Raw genomic sequence first — 17,740 nt, 5'->3', positions numbered from 1 at the left:
GGTGAGGGAGAATTTCAGAAGAAACTTGCTTAATATAGTAGCTGGAAGAATTTTGGGATATTCTCTAAATTTTGGATAATATCCAGGTGCGTGATGCCATATATCATTTCTGTAATTAATATGTCGTAGTAACTACAAATAATTTCAAAGCTAGATAATTATTGTGAGGAATTAGTTCTTGTTTATAAGTGAGAAGAAATGTAAACCATTTTCTTGGTAAAGAATTATAAACTCTTTTGTGCTTTTAATTATATACAGGACAAAATCATTTTATTTGTTGTTTATCTGTTTCTATGCTTGCCTCTTTAGCTTCAGGGGCATTTTTATAAGGGAAAATATAGAAGAGAGTAGATTTAAGAAGTATTCTGCAAACCTTAATATTATGTTCTAAAATAAGAAACGGGTTTCAGGACAAATGGACTAAGATAGGTATAATAAAATGAAAATCAGAACCATGCAGTTTAGTTTCCTTTTCCTCACACTGTGACATTCTTTTCTAATTATTTTACATATCTTAGCGTGGTCTCATAACTATGATTTTGAATTGCTGTACAATATTCCATTGAGGAGATTACTTAATAATTATCAGTTTACTTAATTAACCATGACTCAGTTATTTTAATCATTTAGGTTGTTTCCAGATTTTCACTATTATAAATAAAGTTGAAGTGAACTATCTGGAATAATATTTTTTTCCTTCATTTGCTTTTTTCCTGAGGATAATTTCATAGCAATCAGGTCATGTGATAGGATATTCATATTTCTGTGGCTTTAAAAATACTTCTATTTGGTATGTTTGTTTTGAAAGGAACCCTGCTGTGAATCAGTTTGAGAAACAAAATGTCTTTACTTCTGTATTGTCAGACATATTTTTAAAACGGGGTCACCTGTCATGCTTGATAACAACTTCTTATACCTTGCATATGTTTCTTCCCTTAGTGTTTCTCCCCAAAGTAGCCCACATTTGTTGGAACAAAATAGGTGAAAGAAACCATGATAAGTCTATGAATTGTGACATGAAGACATAATCATTTATGTTTTTGTTTGTGCAAATTTAACGTTATATGCTTTATATCAACGCTCTGAGGCCTTTATTCTGATATTTCATCAGTCATATGCATGAAGTAGAGCACAGTAACCAGTGTCTTTCATAATTGTTTTAACTTTTTATAACCCTCAGAAGCATATCTTTAGAAAACCATATACACACTCCCAACCAAACCAAAACACATTTAAATTACAAAAGCAGTACATTTTCATTGTTAAAAATCTGGAAAATAAATATAAGCTCAAGCTAACTGAAAAAAATTCCAGGAGCGTCTTTTTTTGGTCTGTCTTTCTGCTCTCTTAACACTTCTACAACTTCTGACCAGAAGATAAAACTTGTTAGACCACACAAAAACATTCACTTGAACTATTGAAATGTAAATATTAAGAAGAAAAATGGAAATAAGAAGGATTAAATAAACCATATTTGCTAACTGGCACATTACCTTGCTTTTGCCTACCCACTAGGGATACCCTAACTAATACGGCTTAAACTGTCAAAAATTTGCAGATCTAGTTTTATACTGTTTCATCAGATTAGGAATGATTACCTACAAGTGTTACAAGAAGGTGAACATTGACTCTAACCATATATGTAAATATTTGATCTGATAGATACTATAAGTCAACTAACCCTATAATTTTTCAGTAGATTGGAATGTAAGGCTGTGTGGTCTGGAGGGTTCTGGAAAGACTAGATTTTGGAGTTGGGCAGACCCAAGTTTAAGTCCTAACTCTCCCAGGGTAGTTCTAGTACTCATTCAGCCAGCTAGCTCTGCAGCTATCCTAGTCCAGGAAAACCTCTTCATTTCTGATGATTTTTGCCATGCCGGTAAATTGTTGTCTCCAGAGGGTGAATTCTATATGCTTTTTTTTAAAAAACTACATATGTATTTGTCATTGCCTCATGTTCTGGTTTTCTGTAGGTAAAGCAGCTGAGCAACCATTTTCAGATTTACCCCTTCTCATTGAGGAAACCAAACTCGGATTGACTAGGAATGGAAGAAAAGAATATTGGCCTGTAATCTACAGAAAGAAGTACTGTAAATAAGATGCTTGTAAATATTTCATCCATCACCATTGAACTAAATTGATCTGCTTAACAGACATGGGAACTCAGTGTGTGTGGTACTTGGACAGCAGGAGTGATACATATGATCTGAGCTTGTGGAATTTTGGACCTACTAACTCCCAGCTTCTTTTATTTTGTTTTTTATAAAGATATGTGATGTTTTGGTTAAACATAATATACATTAGACCAGCAAAATGTTCCTAGTAATTTTAGCTTCAGGAGTCCATAATGTTTTGGTTTATACAGAGTTAAAGATGCCTTGGTTTTTATTTTTAAAACCCCCAAATTTGTTTAGGAACACTGATAACATTCAGAAGACCCAATATGTTTTCATATTTGGTACCTAGTAGTAGGTCTTTAGCTATGGAAGCTATCAATAGCCCAAATCCAACATAGGGAAAAGATAAGAGCAAGTCACCTTCAGCAAGAGATGCCAAATGATTACAAAACAATATACAGTTGCCAAATACTGGTTTCTCTTTCCCATGGAAATGCCTTTTGTCCTCATGTGCTAAGAGAGCTAAAAAAGAAAAAGAAAAAAAAAAAATGTATATATATATATATATATATATATATATATATATATTTATTTAGATTCTCTAGTATTCTGACTCTCTTTGTTATGGAACGGATCTTGATAAATGGTTAATTTTCTTTTAAAGAAAAATATTCTCTTGGGACTTAGTAGAGAATGGATTGTAATTACAGCTCACTCATTGGCATGGCTCGTTGTTTAAATGTGGCATTTTTTCCCCCTCAGCTGCAAGTTGCTGAGATTTGGTGCCTATGAACTATGATCATATGAATGCATGTGACAGTCCCAGTCTTACAGTAATTACTTGTGAAGAACACAGATAAACTTCCTTATAAGAAAAATTTTCTTAGGAGTTAGGAATCTCATGAACCTCACTATGAAATTACTACTGTGAACCTCACTATGAAATTAGTTTTCTGATTTAATTTGTCCTTCCTCTCTCCCTCTGTCTTTTTCTGTGGAAGAGAGTGCTGTGTTTTTTATTTCATACAGGATAAGGAAATAGAAATTCTCTCTTCCCCAACTTGCTCACTTCCCCACTTGAAGAAAATTTTTGATATATATGCCTTACTGAGTATGTGCTCCCTTTATGTGACTTGGAGTAATTTTTTAGGTTTACTGACAAACATAAAAATCTCTTTGACTTTAATATGGTTGTTTTATGATCACACCTTTTCATGAATGTGGATATTCTATTTCTTTTTTTATTTTGTCTCCATTTAATTTGGTGGTGATGAAGTTTACTGGCTGATTTTCTTTTATTTTCCACTGAATGGAGTTTGTGCTTGAATGAAGAGTGTATCTTAAACCCTTTTTTTTGGATGGATTGCACTTGGATAAAATAGGCACCACTGTGTTTATATGTAATTAAATCCATAATCATTATTTATCTATGAATGTGACCATCGTCAAATTTAATTATAGTGTATTCCTCTGTTGGATTTTAGTCTGCTGCTTTGTAAAAATAACTATGTAATTGATATTTCAGTTTTTAAATGTGTAAAGTCTAATCATTGTCATTCAGGTCATTAGAAATGAGGCATCAAGGAGCTAACACATGGTTCTGTACTCATTTTAAAAAATTGTAAAGGTTGAGGTATATTTGGTGACTTTCTCTGAGACAAAAATGAACTCTGAAAATAGGTGAGAAATTGATGAAGGGAAATATGGGTAGTGATTTCATGTTTGCTAATAAATTGCCGTCATGGAGGTCAGAGAATGAACTAATTAAGTAAAAGTAACTATTTTTTGTATACCTTGTTCTGTGTCATCTGTAAAATTGAACTGGATAAAGTGTTAATTTGGGCCTGGAACAAAGCTTTGTTTTAAGGTTCTGAGCTAATCATTTTATTGTTTTGTTGACCTTGTATACAAAAATGCGGTTAATCCGTATTATAAAAGAACTGATAAATATTTATAAAATGACAGATGTGGACCACAGGCTTTCTTTACCATGTACAGTATAGTAAAAACAACAACAACAACAACAGAAACCCTTTACTTCTGGCATAGGGTCACGTCCTGTAATTTTGGGGCTGTTTTACCTCAAAGTGTGTTTCTGCTCTTTTTCTGTTGCATCAGGTTTATTTGAAAATTGTTTTGTGCCTATACGTTATAACATATTTCCCAATGGTGGTTAAGAATTATGCTATAGTCAGTTTTATTGGCATCGTTTGATGAAAGATGGCTGTCAAGAAGATAAAAGATGAAAAGTGAGTAATTAACTGTTACAGAATACTGTGGACTTGTGAATCTTTAGTGTACCGTTGACCCTTTTTCTTGGTTTAGTCTGCTGTCTTGAAGTGCGTCATGAAAGCCCCCATTTGTTATGTAGTGATACAGCAGCCGAAGCAGGACTTCATTACAAAGAGCTCTTGTGAATTTACATCATTGCCAATTATCATAACATTTCCGAAGTATAAAGTATCTTTTAGGCTTATGCATGATATTTTGGAGTGCGTTCACACCCCAGCCTTTCTCCCAGCATACGCTGAGCTGCCTTTTGGGGAGCAGTGGCATGATTGGTCATACATGCATGTTTTCTGTACATTTCAGAATAGAGTGCCTTAGCCAGGCCAGAGGTTTGCTTTGTGTTTCTTCTGACCAAAATTACCTAGACCTGTAAGAAGTTTCTTTTCAGGTTTTGGTATGAAAAATGTCCTTTATGCTTGTCAGAAAGTAATTCCCCTGTATTTGAGGGGGGCATGGATTAGAAAAATCTTAAAAAATACCTGAGTATGTTAATGCTGCCTTTTATGATCCTTCAACAGCATTCATGATCCTAGTGTAACGTACAGTTTAAAATTGCCACAATTTAACCAACATTCCTCCCTTAATGTGTAGTAGACATAGTTTATGGGTTCTAGTCTTAAGGGTAATAGAGTGAATAACTTCCACATAAAGAACTAAATAGCCTCCCCTGGCATTTTAATAATATCATGGTTAAATTACTTCTAATTGTAATTTTTAAAAGAAGGTTCAATGCCGATTATGGCCTAGAATGTTATAGTACTATTACCAGCATTTCATTTTTTTAAATACAGAGCTGTTGGGAAGAGGAGTGTATGTCTAGGGTTGCCCAAATTCTCAAAAGTTACCAAAAGAATATTGGTCATGACCTAGAGCCTGGGCATTGGGGGAACATGCAAAGGAGAAAGCAGGCATAGTATCCACTTTAAGGGGAAGAAGAGATCACTTTAGTGCCCAATGATCCTACTGCAGTGCACAGTTTAAAAGTGTCACAACTTAGTCATTACTAACTTCAAGTTCAAATGTGAATTTGAAAGACTCCTAAGCGTTCAGTTTTCAAAGAATTATTTTATTTTGTAGTCAGTCTAAAAACATTTGGAATGTACCTTGCTTTCCAAAGCAGACTTTGATTCTCTAAGTTATGGAGGATAAGAAGATAACCTGAAGGGGTTTGAATCAAAGGCTACTTTTCCCCTTTATATTTTAACAAGAAGCCTATTTGTAACTCGTCCTGTTCATTCTTCACCTGGGTTTTTAACTAGCCACTGTCTAGGACAGAGACGCCCACTTGCTCTGTCGCCCCTAGATCTCACCACATTCACATCTCCTCGATCGGCCTTATCTCTCTTGACTAGTCAAGGACTGGGAACATGCCAGAGGGAACAAAGTAAACCTGATGGACTAGAACATTTGATGTCGGGTCCCCAAATAAGCCAAAAACAGATACAGAAATCTTTGATTGTGTTGATTCTTACGTTCAGAGTGGCCTTTATCTTGACCTCAGTTCTGGACTTGCCTGAGCACTCTATAGGAAATTTGTGAAGTCAGACTAGAATTTTCTTTGTCCTATGAGGTGTCCTTGTAAGGCAGCATGCCCATTCTTGAACACCCTGTGGGTGAATAACCTTAAGTGAGCTGCCAGTAGTTGAACCTTCCAGGAAGAATTTTAACTAGTATGCTGCATTTGAAGCACTTTGACATGTACATTTTAAGTGACAGTTTTAACAGTAAAATGGTGTTAAATTAATCACTGTGAAACTTGAAAGCGTGATGCCCTGTACATTTTAGGAAGCTTAAGTAAATTTCTGATTTTCCTTTATTAATTATGTAACCCATGTGATTTGTATATTTTACTTTTCATCTTTGACAGTGGTGCAAATGACTGACTTATTGGCAGGCAGTTACTTTAGGGTATATGGTAAATTGTGGTTATCTAACTTTTCCAGAGAAAGTGGCAATGTGTTTACTTCTTCCTTTGTGTGAAGCCATGGGAATTGGATTTACTGGCTAATTTATTTCCAGGGTTTCTACAGTGCAAAATAAACGTAACCTTTTAAACATGCTAGTAATGCTTTCCTTTTTAATAAAAATGCAAGAGATAGTAATCTAGCTGATTGATTGTTTTTAAGCAGAGACGTGCTCTTCTTACAGACAGATCTTAAATGAGCTAATATTTTGGGTAGCAAAAGAAGTTTTGCCGTTTGTAGCCTTTTTCACAGGTGGCCTGAGTGAGGGGGTTGTGTTGCATTTGGTCAGAAAGGCCTGGTCCCCAGAATTGGCAAATGGCACATGGAGTGACTCTAGAATAATTTAACAAAGCCTTGTCTTGAGGAGAGTCCATTTGGACACAACAGAAGTGTTGTCTCCCACAGGCCATTAACATTGTCTTGCTCTCCATAGAATCATTCGTAGAAAGCTAGGTTCAATCAGAGGAGTGCTATTTTGAAAGCATGTGAATTGGATCATGGCCATGGTGTACCTAATGCTACATTGTAATTAGAGGCAGTAGTGAAGATGCAAGGAGTGGCTAAATGCTGTGGGTGCCTTATGGCTCTTAGGCTAAGGGCTTCTCTTGAGAAGTTTCTATGGGTAATAATTAGAATAGGAATTGATTCTGGCTTTTTATTGAAGCAGACAATTTACCATGAATTCTAGATTCTGATATTCTTGAGAAGCACTTTTTAATCCCTGAAGAGTAAGTTCTTGGCCAGAAGCATGTTTAGTTTAGTACTCGATGTTACTAATCAGGTTATAGGAGGATCCTGTTTTATTTTACGAGATCTATGAATGCTGCATTATGAATCTGTTTGAATTACTGGTATCATTCAGTATCAGACTTAGTTTAATAAGTACTAATTAAGACTGCCCACAATATGAATATTTTTTATAGGTTATTTTGTTTATATAACTTATCCCATTAGAGCAGCCATTCAGGAGACAAAGATCCAGCTACGTGTAATCATTTCCTCTTTCTGGAATGTGCCAAGAAAGCAGAATTCAGTATTAAACTCCAAATTTCAGTTTTGTTTTTTAAAGTAGCATTTCCTGTGGGTAAAGGGGAAGGCAGCGAGCAACTGCTGAGGTGTAAACTCCCTGCTGCCTGCCTTCTCCCTTTCCCTTCCCATCTAACAGAATAGATTAAGTTTGTAGCCAGTTGTAGGAAATGAAATCGATACTTTTCTGAGTAAGGTTTCATGCCCTGTGACTAAGAATAGGCGGCAGGAATCCTGGCAGAATCAATTATTGATTTGTTTAGCTTGGTCCTGTTGCAGGTTGCTTTCTGTAGTATTCTGATTCCATCCCTTCTCAGGTACCTAGAAACAATACCACTTAAGTAACTGGAATGTGTTTGCTACAAGTGGAATATATTAGAGAAGATGAAAGGAGCGCAAAGTCTTATTTTCCCTTTCAGGTAGTTTAATTTAACATGTTAGTAACTGGTCTGTCTAGCACTTGCTGTGTTCATAGCAAATAATGTAGCATTTATTTTATCTGGTTATGTGTGGTGTGTGTATATATGCATATTTAATATGTACACATATTCTCTGTGCACATATATGTATGATATATTCGTATATACATGCAGTCTACTCTTGATTATCAGCAAGATGGTAAGCCTTCACTAGACTGTTTCTTCATGTTGACTAAATCTGCATGTAGCCCATAACTCTGTGAAGCCTCTTCCTTATCTGGAGCCATAGTCTTTCCTACTTTCCATTCATCTAAGTCCCCAAGAAAGGCCCTTGACATATGTCACTTTCCCCTTCCCTTTCACCAGGGACTGTGTGAGCCAGAAAGCTTTTGAGAAAGATGGTTGCTTCCACCAGAGTTGAGGCTTCTGGGCCTGAATGATGATGGGCCCATTCCTGGCCAGAGGGCAGCCCTTGGAGCAGTTGTGCTCTTGGGCTTGATGGGGGGGAAAATCTAGCTCTTATGGGAAATGGGGCTTCACAGTTTGCTTAAATTCCTTAGCTGGAATGTTGTGAAGTCTTAGATAATTCGATGTGCAAATAGAATACAACTGTGCATTTCACCATTAGTATTGTGTCATCGGTGATCCTGTTGCTAGCCCAGATAATCAAGACCTTGACTGTTTCTTGCCACTGGATTCTGGAAGCCTTGCCCTTTCAACTGGATTTGTGTTTTATTTCTGCTGCTGTGAAACACAAAAGTAATGCAGTAGGTTTTAACTTAAAATTGTTTAATTCTGTTACTGATAAATATTTATTGTAATAAAAGTAAAGAGAAAATGATTTTTAAATCCTTTTAATTGTTTTCAGATTGTCTTCTTTGTTTTTCCTTGGCAGGTGCAAAAGGGGAGGGGAGCTATGGGGAGAAAAATAATGTCCAGTCACTTGTCTCAGAGAATCATTGGTTAATTTAGAGCAAAATATTAAAAGGTTTTGTTTGGTTTGATCAGCTCCTGGGTGTTCTATAGTCCTGTGACTTGTTTCAGAGAGCAGAGTACTAGGAACGTGGCAGTAACAGCTTTTTATAATATACTGCTCTTGACTCTCCCAGAACTGGGTACTGTGCAATATTTATTGTTCTCACAATAACTGGATCACACTTATATTAGCTTGTAAGGTGGTGGTTTCATACTCAAAAACATCTTCCCATAGAAAGAGTGTTAATGTATGCTGTTAATTTCCCAGGCTAATTCCAGAAGAGCTTAATAACCCACACTTAATACACCTAAACTTTAGTATATGAACAAACCATAAGCTCTTATGAAAACTCATATTTTCTAACATGGCTTCTGAGGAGAATATTTCCTATTTTTTTAACATAAGAATTGATCTCCCAGTTCTGGCAGTGGGCATTTAAAAGTTTTTTCAGTAACAGGTTTAAAGAAGATGAGGGAGGAAATGTCCCATATTTTAACCCAGGCTAATTCTCTGGCCTAATGTGCTCTTAATCCCCTGCTCTCCGATCGATCGCAGTAGCAGTTATCCCCTCCCTTCTAAATGCAAACCTCAAACACCTAGCACCGGCCTGACACTCGGCAGGGGCAACCAGCCTGGGTTTAGCTACTGATAAACTTTAAAAAATTACTGATGTAATTTTGGCCCCATGGGGCTATAGCCTAGACCTGTTATCTCTCAAGGATAATTCTTTTAAGTGGGATTGCCTACTCAGTGCATATGCTTATTTAAACTATTGCTACTGGCATACTGTCTTCCTAAAGGGTGTCTTTCCAGCAGTGAATGAGAGTGTCTTTTTTTCCACACCTATGAAAAAGGTTTGTTATTTATATAATTGAGGCTGTCTGTGACAGCAGCAAAGACCTCCCAGCTGGCTGGGAAATGTCTGGAGAGAGCCAGGAAAGGAGGCTGGCCTGGGGTATTGTTATGGTTGGGAGGTAGGGCCAGGATGAGGGTACCCAGCACACACAGTAAGAACCTCCCACCAAAGGAGAGAGCACCCAGGGTTTTTTGTTTTTGTTTTTTTTTAAGTCAGCTGCCCAGATGTGGAGCAAAGGGGAAAAAAGGCATGAGGCTTAAAAGCTCAAACAGCAAAAAAGGGAGTCAGATTCCTTTATCACAAAAAATGTCTGGCTTTAGGCCAAGCAGCTTATTGATCGCTCTTTATGAGTCTTTATGGTACCTTTGCTCTCTCTCCCATCTCTCGTGTGACAGCTGATTCCCACTGACTTTCTCGTGGCATCCTACTCCCAGCCGTAGACAGGCACACACGCTTGTACTTGTGTCTCTTCTCACAGGTGGTGGAGACATGAACCAGGACCTAGAGGAGTTAGGGGTCAGAACTGTATCTTGCCTCTGATTCCTCAGCCCCTAGGGAAGGTTAAAGCTGGAGGTCACAACTAAAGGAGAGACTGAGGCCCGAAGAAAACTCGTTCCCCTCCCCCGCCCTCCAGACTCCTCACCCCAGCTAGATATGGGACAAGGATCCAGGCAGGTGTTGGACTCTTGACTGCTCCAAGATTTTGGCACTCCTAAATATCCCTACCACTTGTACACTTGGAAAAGTTAATTTAAAAAAGAAAACTCCGATCCCACCTCCAGCCCCGCCCTCCCCCCACCGTGCCCCGCCCCCAGTCAGACCGCCCACAAACCACCACAGCCCCCCCAGGACTTTCCGCGCTGCTGGTGACCGGGGGCTGTGGCCGTGGCTGCTTTTGCTCTGGGCGCCCGGATCTGGGGCCGCCTCTGCTGCCGGAACAGAGACGCAGGGAATCCACTCTACAGCAATGCCCTATACCAGCCCCGGAGGGCCCCAAGGAAGAGTGAAGCATGGCCTGTGGAGGGGAAGGTGCTGGACATCCCCAGCAAGAATCAGAAGGGCCAAAGCTTCTATTCGATCTCTTTCCCCCGGCCCCCCACCCCCAAGCGGCATCTGGCTCTCAAATCTTGCCCCAGCCCCAGGCCCAGTCACCCCATCCCTGCAGTTGGAGTCCCTCCTGGACCAGGCTCCTCTGGGCAGCCAAGGCCAAGAGGGTCCCTTGAAGTGGGGAGAGGAATCAGAACCCCCAGAGACCCAGAGAGGACCCCGCCCCCAGCGGCTACGTAAAGATGTGACTTATTCCAAGAGCATCACGGAGTCCAGCAGTTCATCCCGAGACCCACCCCCTCTCATTTCTATGAGGCTGGACCTCTCCCTTGCCCCCAGAACACCCAGTAAAGGCTCATGAAGAAAGCAAAAAAGAAAAAAGAAAACTCCATTTGCCTCTGGGTAGGTCTTATTCACCACGCGATTATCTTCTTTGGCCTCACAATTGCTTGTGATTTGAGTAGGCAGGCAGTACAGCTGAGAAAACGGTCAAGAAGTTGTGGCATACCTAAGGTTTCAGGGCCGGTCTAGGATTAGGACCTGCATTTTCTTGCTACTCCAGTGCCCTTTCCCAAGTTAACCTCAGGCCAGTGGGATAAGATTCTGCCAAATGTTATCCAGCTTGTTTTCGAAAGGATGTTAATTCTCAGTAAGAACACTATGAATTTTTCGTTGGCAATGCGACACACACACAAAAAACAGTGCCTCTTAAGGGACTCCTCAAAAGTTTAATTGTGCTTCTGTGCTCTTAACTTTCACTCCCCCCCCACCCCTGCCTTCCGTACCGTTTTCCTCTGCTCTCCTTTTCCTAAGTATGTGATTGCAAGTGGTGATGGTGGGATTGTCCTAGGCTTCAGCCCTACTGAAAACCGCTACAGAAGACAATTCCTTGATGGATATATTCTAGAGAACATAGGGGCCGAATGCACAAAGTATCAATAGGAGCTCAAAAATGAATGGACGACGAGTAGATGGATACAGTATACTTTAGTTCGAACTTTCCGAGCGATCGTACTATTCTATCCGCTCCATGAAAGGACAACGCTTGTATCCTCAGCGCTAGCACAGTGATTGGCATAGAGTAGGCACTCGATTATATTTGATGAATATGATTTTGAGGAATATTTATTTGATGAAGAATCAATCATCAGGGTCAGTAAGTGACGAATCACAATAATTGGTGCAGCTCTTAAATCTTCCAGCCTCCGTTAATACCCCCGGGCCTTCGTGGGGATTACCCGAATTGCAGGAGAAGGGAATAAAGCCCCAAGCTGGGACATAGCTTTCGGAACACCAGTGGGCAGAGCCTGAGGGGATGCGCGCGCAACCACGCCAGCTGCGGATTAGGTGACTTTTTCCCTGGCAACGGCTTGTTGTTAGCAACGGCTTGTTGTTAGCAGCAAGGCGGTAGTCCGGCGGTGGTCCAGGCAGAGCTGCCTGGGGGCGGGAGGCACCTGCCATGAATCCGCCGGGATCCCTGAGGGTCCTGGAGGAGAACGAGAAGGAGCATTTAGCCACTCCGATTGTCGGGCCCTCGATACATTCTGATAACCCTCAGGAGCGGATCCAGGCCCGGCGCCTCCGCATCGCGGCGCGCCTGGAAGCTCGGAGGCGGTGAGCTGGGTTTGGGCGGGTCCCGCCAAGGAGCGCCCAGGGTGCGTTGACGCGGTGCAGGGATGAGGGGGTGGCTTCTCCGGGCCGGAGCCCCTGCGGTGAGGGGGCGGCGTGCCCTACGTGTGAGCCGGCCTTGTTTCTTGATAAGATAGAAAACATTTCTACCAGAAGGTTCAAACAAAGCATGGGATATTAAAACATTGAACACACTAGTAAAGTCAAAGACGGAAATCATAATCCCTCCAGCATGTTCATTGAGAGCCTGCTGCGCCAGGCACTGTGGGCCATACGCTGAAGAGGCGGGCTCCATGACCTGCCCGCCGAGGTCTTTCTTTCCTCCTTGCCTCCCAGCCCGCCTTCCTTCCACAAGTAGTTATGGAGTGGACTTCGGCTATCACTTCTGCTGGTCTCAGTGGCTTATCTGGGTGTGTGACACAAACCCCTTTTCCTGCAGGCTCTGAGGCTGATAACCACACCGTTCTCAGGCTGGGGTTGCCCCACCTGTCCATGCACAGACGGAGTGGCCTTGTCTTAAGGGGATACAAAGGTGAACCTGCGTGACCGCCTGAACACCCTCTCAGTGTGACAGCACTTATACCTTGTCCTGCTGGTCACGGTCAGCTGCCCTGCCAAGATGGTGCTTCTCTTCTTGTCTGCTGGCCTTTGGACACAAGGGCCCTAAAGTGATGTGGCTGGGTTCCAATAAAACTTTACTAAAGAACACTGAAATCTGAATTTCGTATAATGTTCATGTGTCACAAAATATCCCTCATATTTAGATCTTTTTTTCTAAATTAATAAATTTCATACTTTAGAGCAGTTTTAGGTTCACAGAAAAATTGAGTGAAAAGTACAGAGATTTCCCATATACCCCCTAGCCCTACACATGTATAACCTCCTCCACTATCAACCTTCCCCACCAGAGTGGTACATTTGCTACAATTGATGGATCTTGATAGATATATAATGACATGTTTCCACCATTACAGTATTGTACAGAATAGTTTCAGTGCCTTAAAAATCCTCTGCGCTCTGCCTATTCATCTTGATCTTAAAAAAAAAAAAAATTGAAAATGTAAAAATCATTCTTCACTCGTGAGCCATACAAAAACAGATGGGTCAGATTTGACCCATAGGCCAATGTTTGCCAACCCTGATGTGATGTTCTGTGGGATATTCAGATGGTCCTGATCTATTCAGACTATATTTTGACAGATCAGGAGAGTTAACATGGCTCTGTGAGTGAGAGGCCTATGTGAGTATACATTATCTGATCCACGTAAATGTGAACTTCCTGATCCTTTTTCCTGATTGAGGTAGAAAATAATGCATTTGGCCCAATCAGTGGCTACATTCCATGTCCCTAAGGCCACAGTAACCTGCTCTAGCAAAGACACCCGACCTACATGTCAGCTGCGATTAGGACTGCTGCTTGGTTGAGCTTGCAGTAATTGACAGTTATTATCTTGGATCCATCCAGTTTTTGCAGGGACCAGACCAGTGAATTAAATGGAGATTTGATAGGCACCACCACTCCCAAATCCTTGAGATCCCTAAGGGTGACACTAATCCCCACCATCTCCCCCGGTTGACAATAGTGCTTTTTTATGCACTCGGGTGAAGTTTCGGAGTGTCCATTTGACCTTCCACATGGTGATAGCTCTTACCCACAGGCCAAGGACCTAGTGTGAGAATTTCTCAAATTTCTAAGTATGTTAAGATCACTCTGGTTGCTCTTTGGGGAATGGTTTGGAGGAGCCAGAAGTGAAAGTAAGGAGTCCAGTTAGGAAGCAGTTGTATTTGTCCAGGTGAGAGATGCAGTTGGTCTGAACTAGTTAGTGGCAGTGGTTTGGAGATAAAGCAGATGCACTCCAGACATATTTTGGAATTGAAATTGACTGGATTTACTGATTGATTGGACATGCTGATGAAACGCAGGGGGAAAGCTAGAATGGCTTGAACAGCTGGGTAGATAGATGGCAGTACCTTTTATTGAGACGGTAAAGACAGTGATGGGGGCAGTAAGGCAGGAGTTGAAAATCAAAGGTTTGGTTTTGTCCATATTAAGGGAAGTCGAATTTTGTAAGACATTAAAATTGAGATGTCCACTAGGCAGTTGGGTATGGGTCTTAACTCAGAAGAGGTCTGGATTACAGGGACCAGTGCAAAGAGTCAGCAGCGTTATGATTGTATTTTAAACCATAGGAATGAATTAAATTACACTGGGAAAGAGGATTAAAAAGGGATGAGAAAAGTGTTCATGGCTAAGTCTTAAGAAAGCCCAGCATTTAGAAGTTGATGGAAGAGGAAACGCTGACAAGGAGAATAAGATAGAATGGCCAGTTGAGGCTGGTAGAAAAACAAATAAGTGAGGTGCAGTAGCGTACCTAAAGAATTTGACGCCTGGAGCAGGTAATTTCTAAAACACAGATAATAACAATAGCCTGAAAAGAAAAGCAGACAATGAACATTTTCTTTTATTGAACTTTGTTATATTACCATGCCGGTAATTTTTTAAAAATAAAAATAAAATTTACAATACAAAATGAGAAAGAAGTAATGGATGAATACTTTTATATATGTTTTTAAAAATTATTTATTTATTTTTGGCTGCGTTGGGTCTTCGTTGCGGTGCGCAGGCTTCTCATTGTGGTGACTTCTCTTGCTGCAGAGCTTGGGCTCTAGGCGCGGGGCCTTCAGTAGTTGTGGCTCACGGGCTCTAGAGCGCAGGCTCAGTAGTTGTGGCGCACGGGCTTAGTTGCTCTGCCGCATGTGGGATCTTCCCGGACCAGGGCTCGAACCCGTGTCCCCTGCATTGGCAGGTGGATTCTTAACCACTGCGCCACCAGGGAAGTCCCAATGAATACTTTAAAATTACATGTAGGGAATTCCCTGGTGGTCTAGTGGTTAGGACTCTGCGCTTTCACTGACGAGGGCCTGGGTTCGATCCCTGGTTGGGGAACTAAGGTCCCACAGCGTGGCCAAAAGAAAAATTACATGTGTTTTGGGGAAAAAAAGGAAGAAAAAAGCATATGAAGAAATGTTCCCAAAGGAGTGAATTCGCAAGACTTAGAGAATGAGTTGTGTATAGAATGACAGAATAGAAGCAACTCAGGTTCAGTTTCTTCATGTTTCTAATAACTGGGCTAGTGTTGTTTATGTCACATCCCTAATCTGCTGGGATATATAGTACCTGGGAGGTTGTGGACATGCCCTGTGCTGAAGTGAGCTGGGACAGTTCTGAACCATTTCAAATGTGCTCTCAAAACACATGCGCGTAGCTGAGTCTGTGTGTCAGAGACCAACTGTATAATTGCAAGTTCTACAAATTAACTTCCTTCTTCAAGGATAAGAAATAGAAAGGTGCTGTATTGACGCTTACATATATATTATTAAAAAACAATAGTAGGGATTTCCCTGGTGGCACAGTGGTTAAGAATCCGCCTGCCAATGCAGGGGACACGGGTTCAATCCCTGGTCCGCGAAGATCCCACATGCGGCAGAGCAACTAAGCCCATGCGCCACAACTACTGGGCCTGTACTCTAGAGCCCACGTGCTGCAACTACTGAGCCCACATGCCACAACTACGGAAGCCCACACTCCTAAAGCCTGTGCCCTGCAACAAGAGAAGCCACTGCTCGCTGCAACTAGAGAAAGCCCGAGTGCAGCAACTAAGACCCAACACAGCCAAAAATAAATAAAAAATTTTTTAAAACCCATATAAATTAAAAAAAAAAAGATTTAAAAATCAACAGTACTGCAGCAATTTTCTGGAACTTAGATTAACAAAAGATTTTTCAGAAAGAAGTGTTTTATGAATTGTTTTGTTGCTGGCACAGGGTGATAATAAAAAACAGACGGACTTTAGTCAGTTGTGTTGTTTTAAAATTAGCCTTGGGCTCCTTGATTGCCTATGGTGCCCACTGCCCTAACTGCCTAGATCTTGGTGGGTCATTGAGGTGTAGTTTTAGAGGGGAAGCTGTTAACAGAATTAAATGTCATATGAATATAAAGAATAAGATTAATGGCTAAAGCACCCAAAACTCTCAATCTCTAGTTTTTCAGTTGACATTTCAAATTCCTGAGAGATGTCACTTCTGAGTCAAGATGGTGGATAGAACACATGCATTTACCTAGGATCTCTATCAAAAATGAGATTTAAAGGGATTAAGTAAAAACGATATAAACCCACAAAGTCAAGCAAAACAGGGGGACTCGACAGCAACAACATTTTGGAAGCTGGGACGTATATAGACAGATGGTAAATGGCTTAGCAGATTGAAGAGTATGGAAATATAAACTAGTAGTGAGGAAAGCTGAGAGCCCCCTTCATTTCCTCTGCAATAAATCTCCAAAAGGCAGCGTCAGGTTTATCTGGATAGGGGTGAAGAAAGAACTAAAATAAGGAGAATTGATTGGAAAATTAATAGATGTCAAGAACCTTTCTCCCACTTTGCACAGTTGACCGGAGGTTTGGAGAAAGTAAAATGGAGGATACATGGTTTGGGGGATGCTGGGCAGAGAGGAGGCAAGGACATGGTACTAAAAGCAAGGGGATTCCACGGACACGTGCACACTGGAGCTGAGCGCCTCCCCCTCCCCGTTCCTGGAATGCTGGCAGGACCTGCCCCTTGCAGGCAGGAGACTGGAGAAATCTCTCTGCAGAATCTGACCAGCCCAGAAGGAGGGACTTGAAGACACTGAAATCAGGTTTGTCGGGGAAATGGTTCAGGTAGATTGTCCTGCACTGAAGTTCACAACTGTTATACCACACCCTTGCACTCAGCACTTTCATAAGCTTTTTCGCCTTAGCATGGAAAGGTAGCCAAGGATTTCGACACGTCTGAAGAAAGTCTTCAACGTGAAAGGTAGACACCAAAATGAATAAACAGAAAAAAGCAACTTAGAGGAAATTGAGACCATGTAGGAAGAAAACAACAAAACACAATGAAAACACTGTCTTTAAGTACACTTGAAACTTAGATAATGTTATATACCAATTTTACTTCAATTAAAAAAGAAAGACAGGGACTTCTGTGGCAGTCCAGTGGTTAAGACTCCATGCTTCCAATGCAGGGTTCGATCCCTGGTTGGGGAACTAAGATCTCGCATGCTGTGCAGCACGGCCAAAAAAGAAAAAAGAAAAGAGGGAAAAAAGGAAAAAATGACTGTCATTAATCCTCAGAAGAAGATATACAGATCGCCAACAAACACATGAAAGAATGCTCAACATCGCTAATCATTAGAGAAATGCAAATCACAACTACAATGAGGTATCACCTCACACCAGTCAGAATGGCCGTCATCAAAAAATCTACAAACAATAAATGCTGGAGAAATAAATGGTGTGGAGAACGGGGAACCTTCTTGCACCGTTGGTGGGAATGTAAATTGATACAACCACTATGGAGAACAGTATGGAGGTTCCTTA

General features: G+C 40.8%; 2 protein-coding genes across 2 annotated transcripts in view; both read left to right on the top strand.

Moving 5' to 3' along the window:
• SELENOI (selenoprotein I) overlaps positions 1–8,646 on the top strand; it is a 44,340-nt gene extending 35,694 nt beyond the window's left edge. Inside the window, exon 10 of the mRNA XM_029232471.1 lies at positions 1,974–8,646. Within this exon, the coding sequence (XP_029088304.1) occupies positions 1,974–2,072 (99 nt within the window). The 3' untranslated portion in view covers positions 2,073–8,646. The remainder of the gene's footprint in view (positions 1–1,973) is intronic.
• A 3,497-nt stretch (positions 8,647–12,143) lies between these two features.
• The window catches only part of DRC1 (dynein regulatory complex subunit 1), a 48,017-nt gene continuing 42,420 nt past the window's right edge, over positions 12,144–17,740 (top strand). Inside the window, exon 1 of the mRNA XM_029232288.1 lies at positions 12,144–12,308. Coding sequence (XP_029088121.1) covers positions 12,154–12,308 — 155 coding nt within the window. The 5' untranslated portion in view covers positions 12,144–12,153. The remainder of the gene's footprint in view (positions 12,309–17,740) is intronic.

This window comes from Monodon monoceros, unplaced genomic scaffold, assembly GCF_005190385.1.
Source record: "Monodon monoceros isolate NGI ecotype Baffin Bay Population unplaced genomic scaffold, NGI_Narwhal_1 Super_Scaffold_19, whole genome shotgun sequence".
Lineage (NCBI taxonomy): Eukaryota > Metazoa > Chordata > Mammalia > Artiodactyla > Monodontidae > Monodon > Monodon monoceros.
Note: the sequence above shows the minus strand (reverse complement) of the source record. Positions and strands in the feature narration are given on the sequence as shown.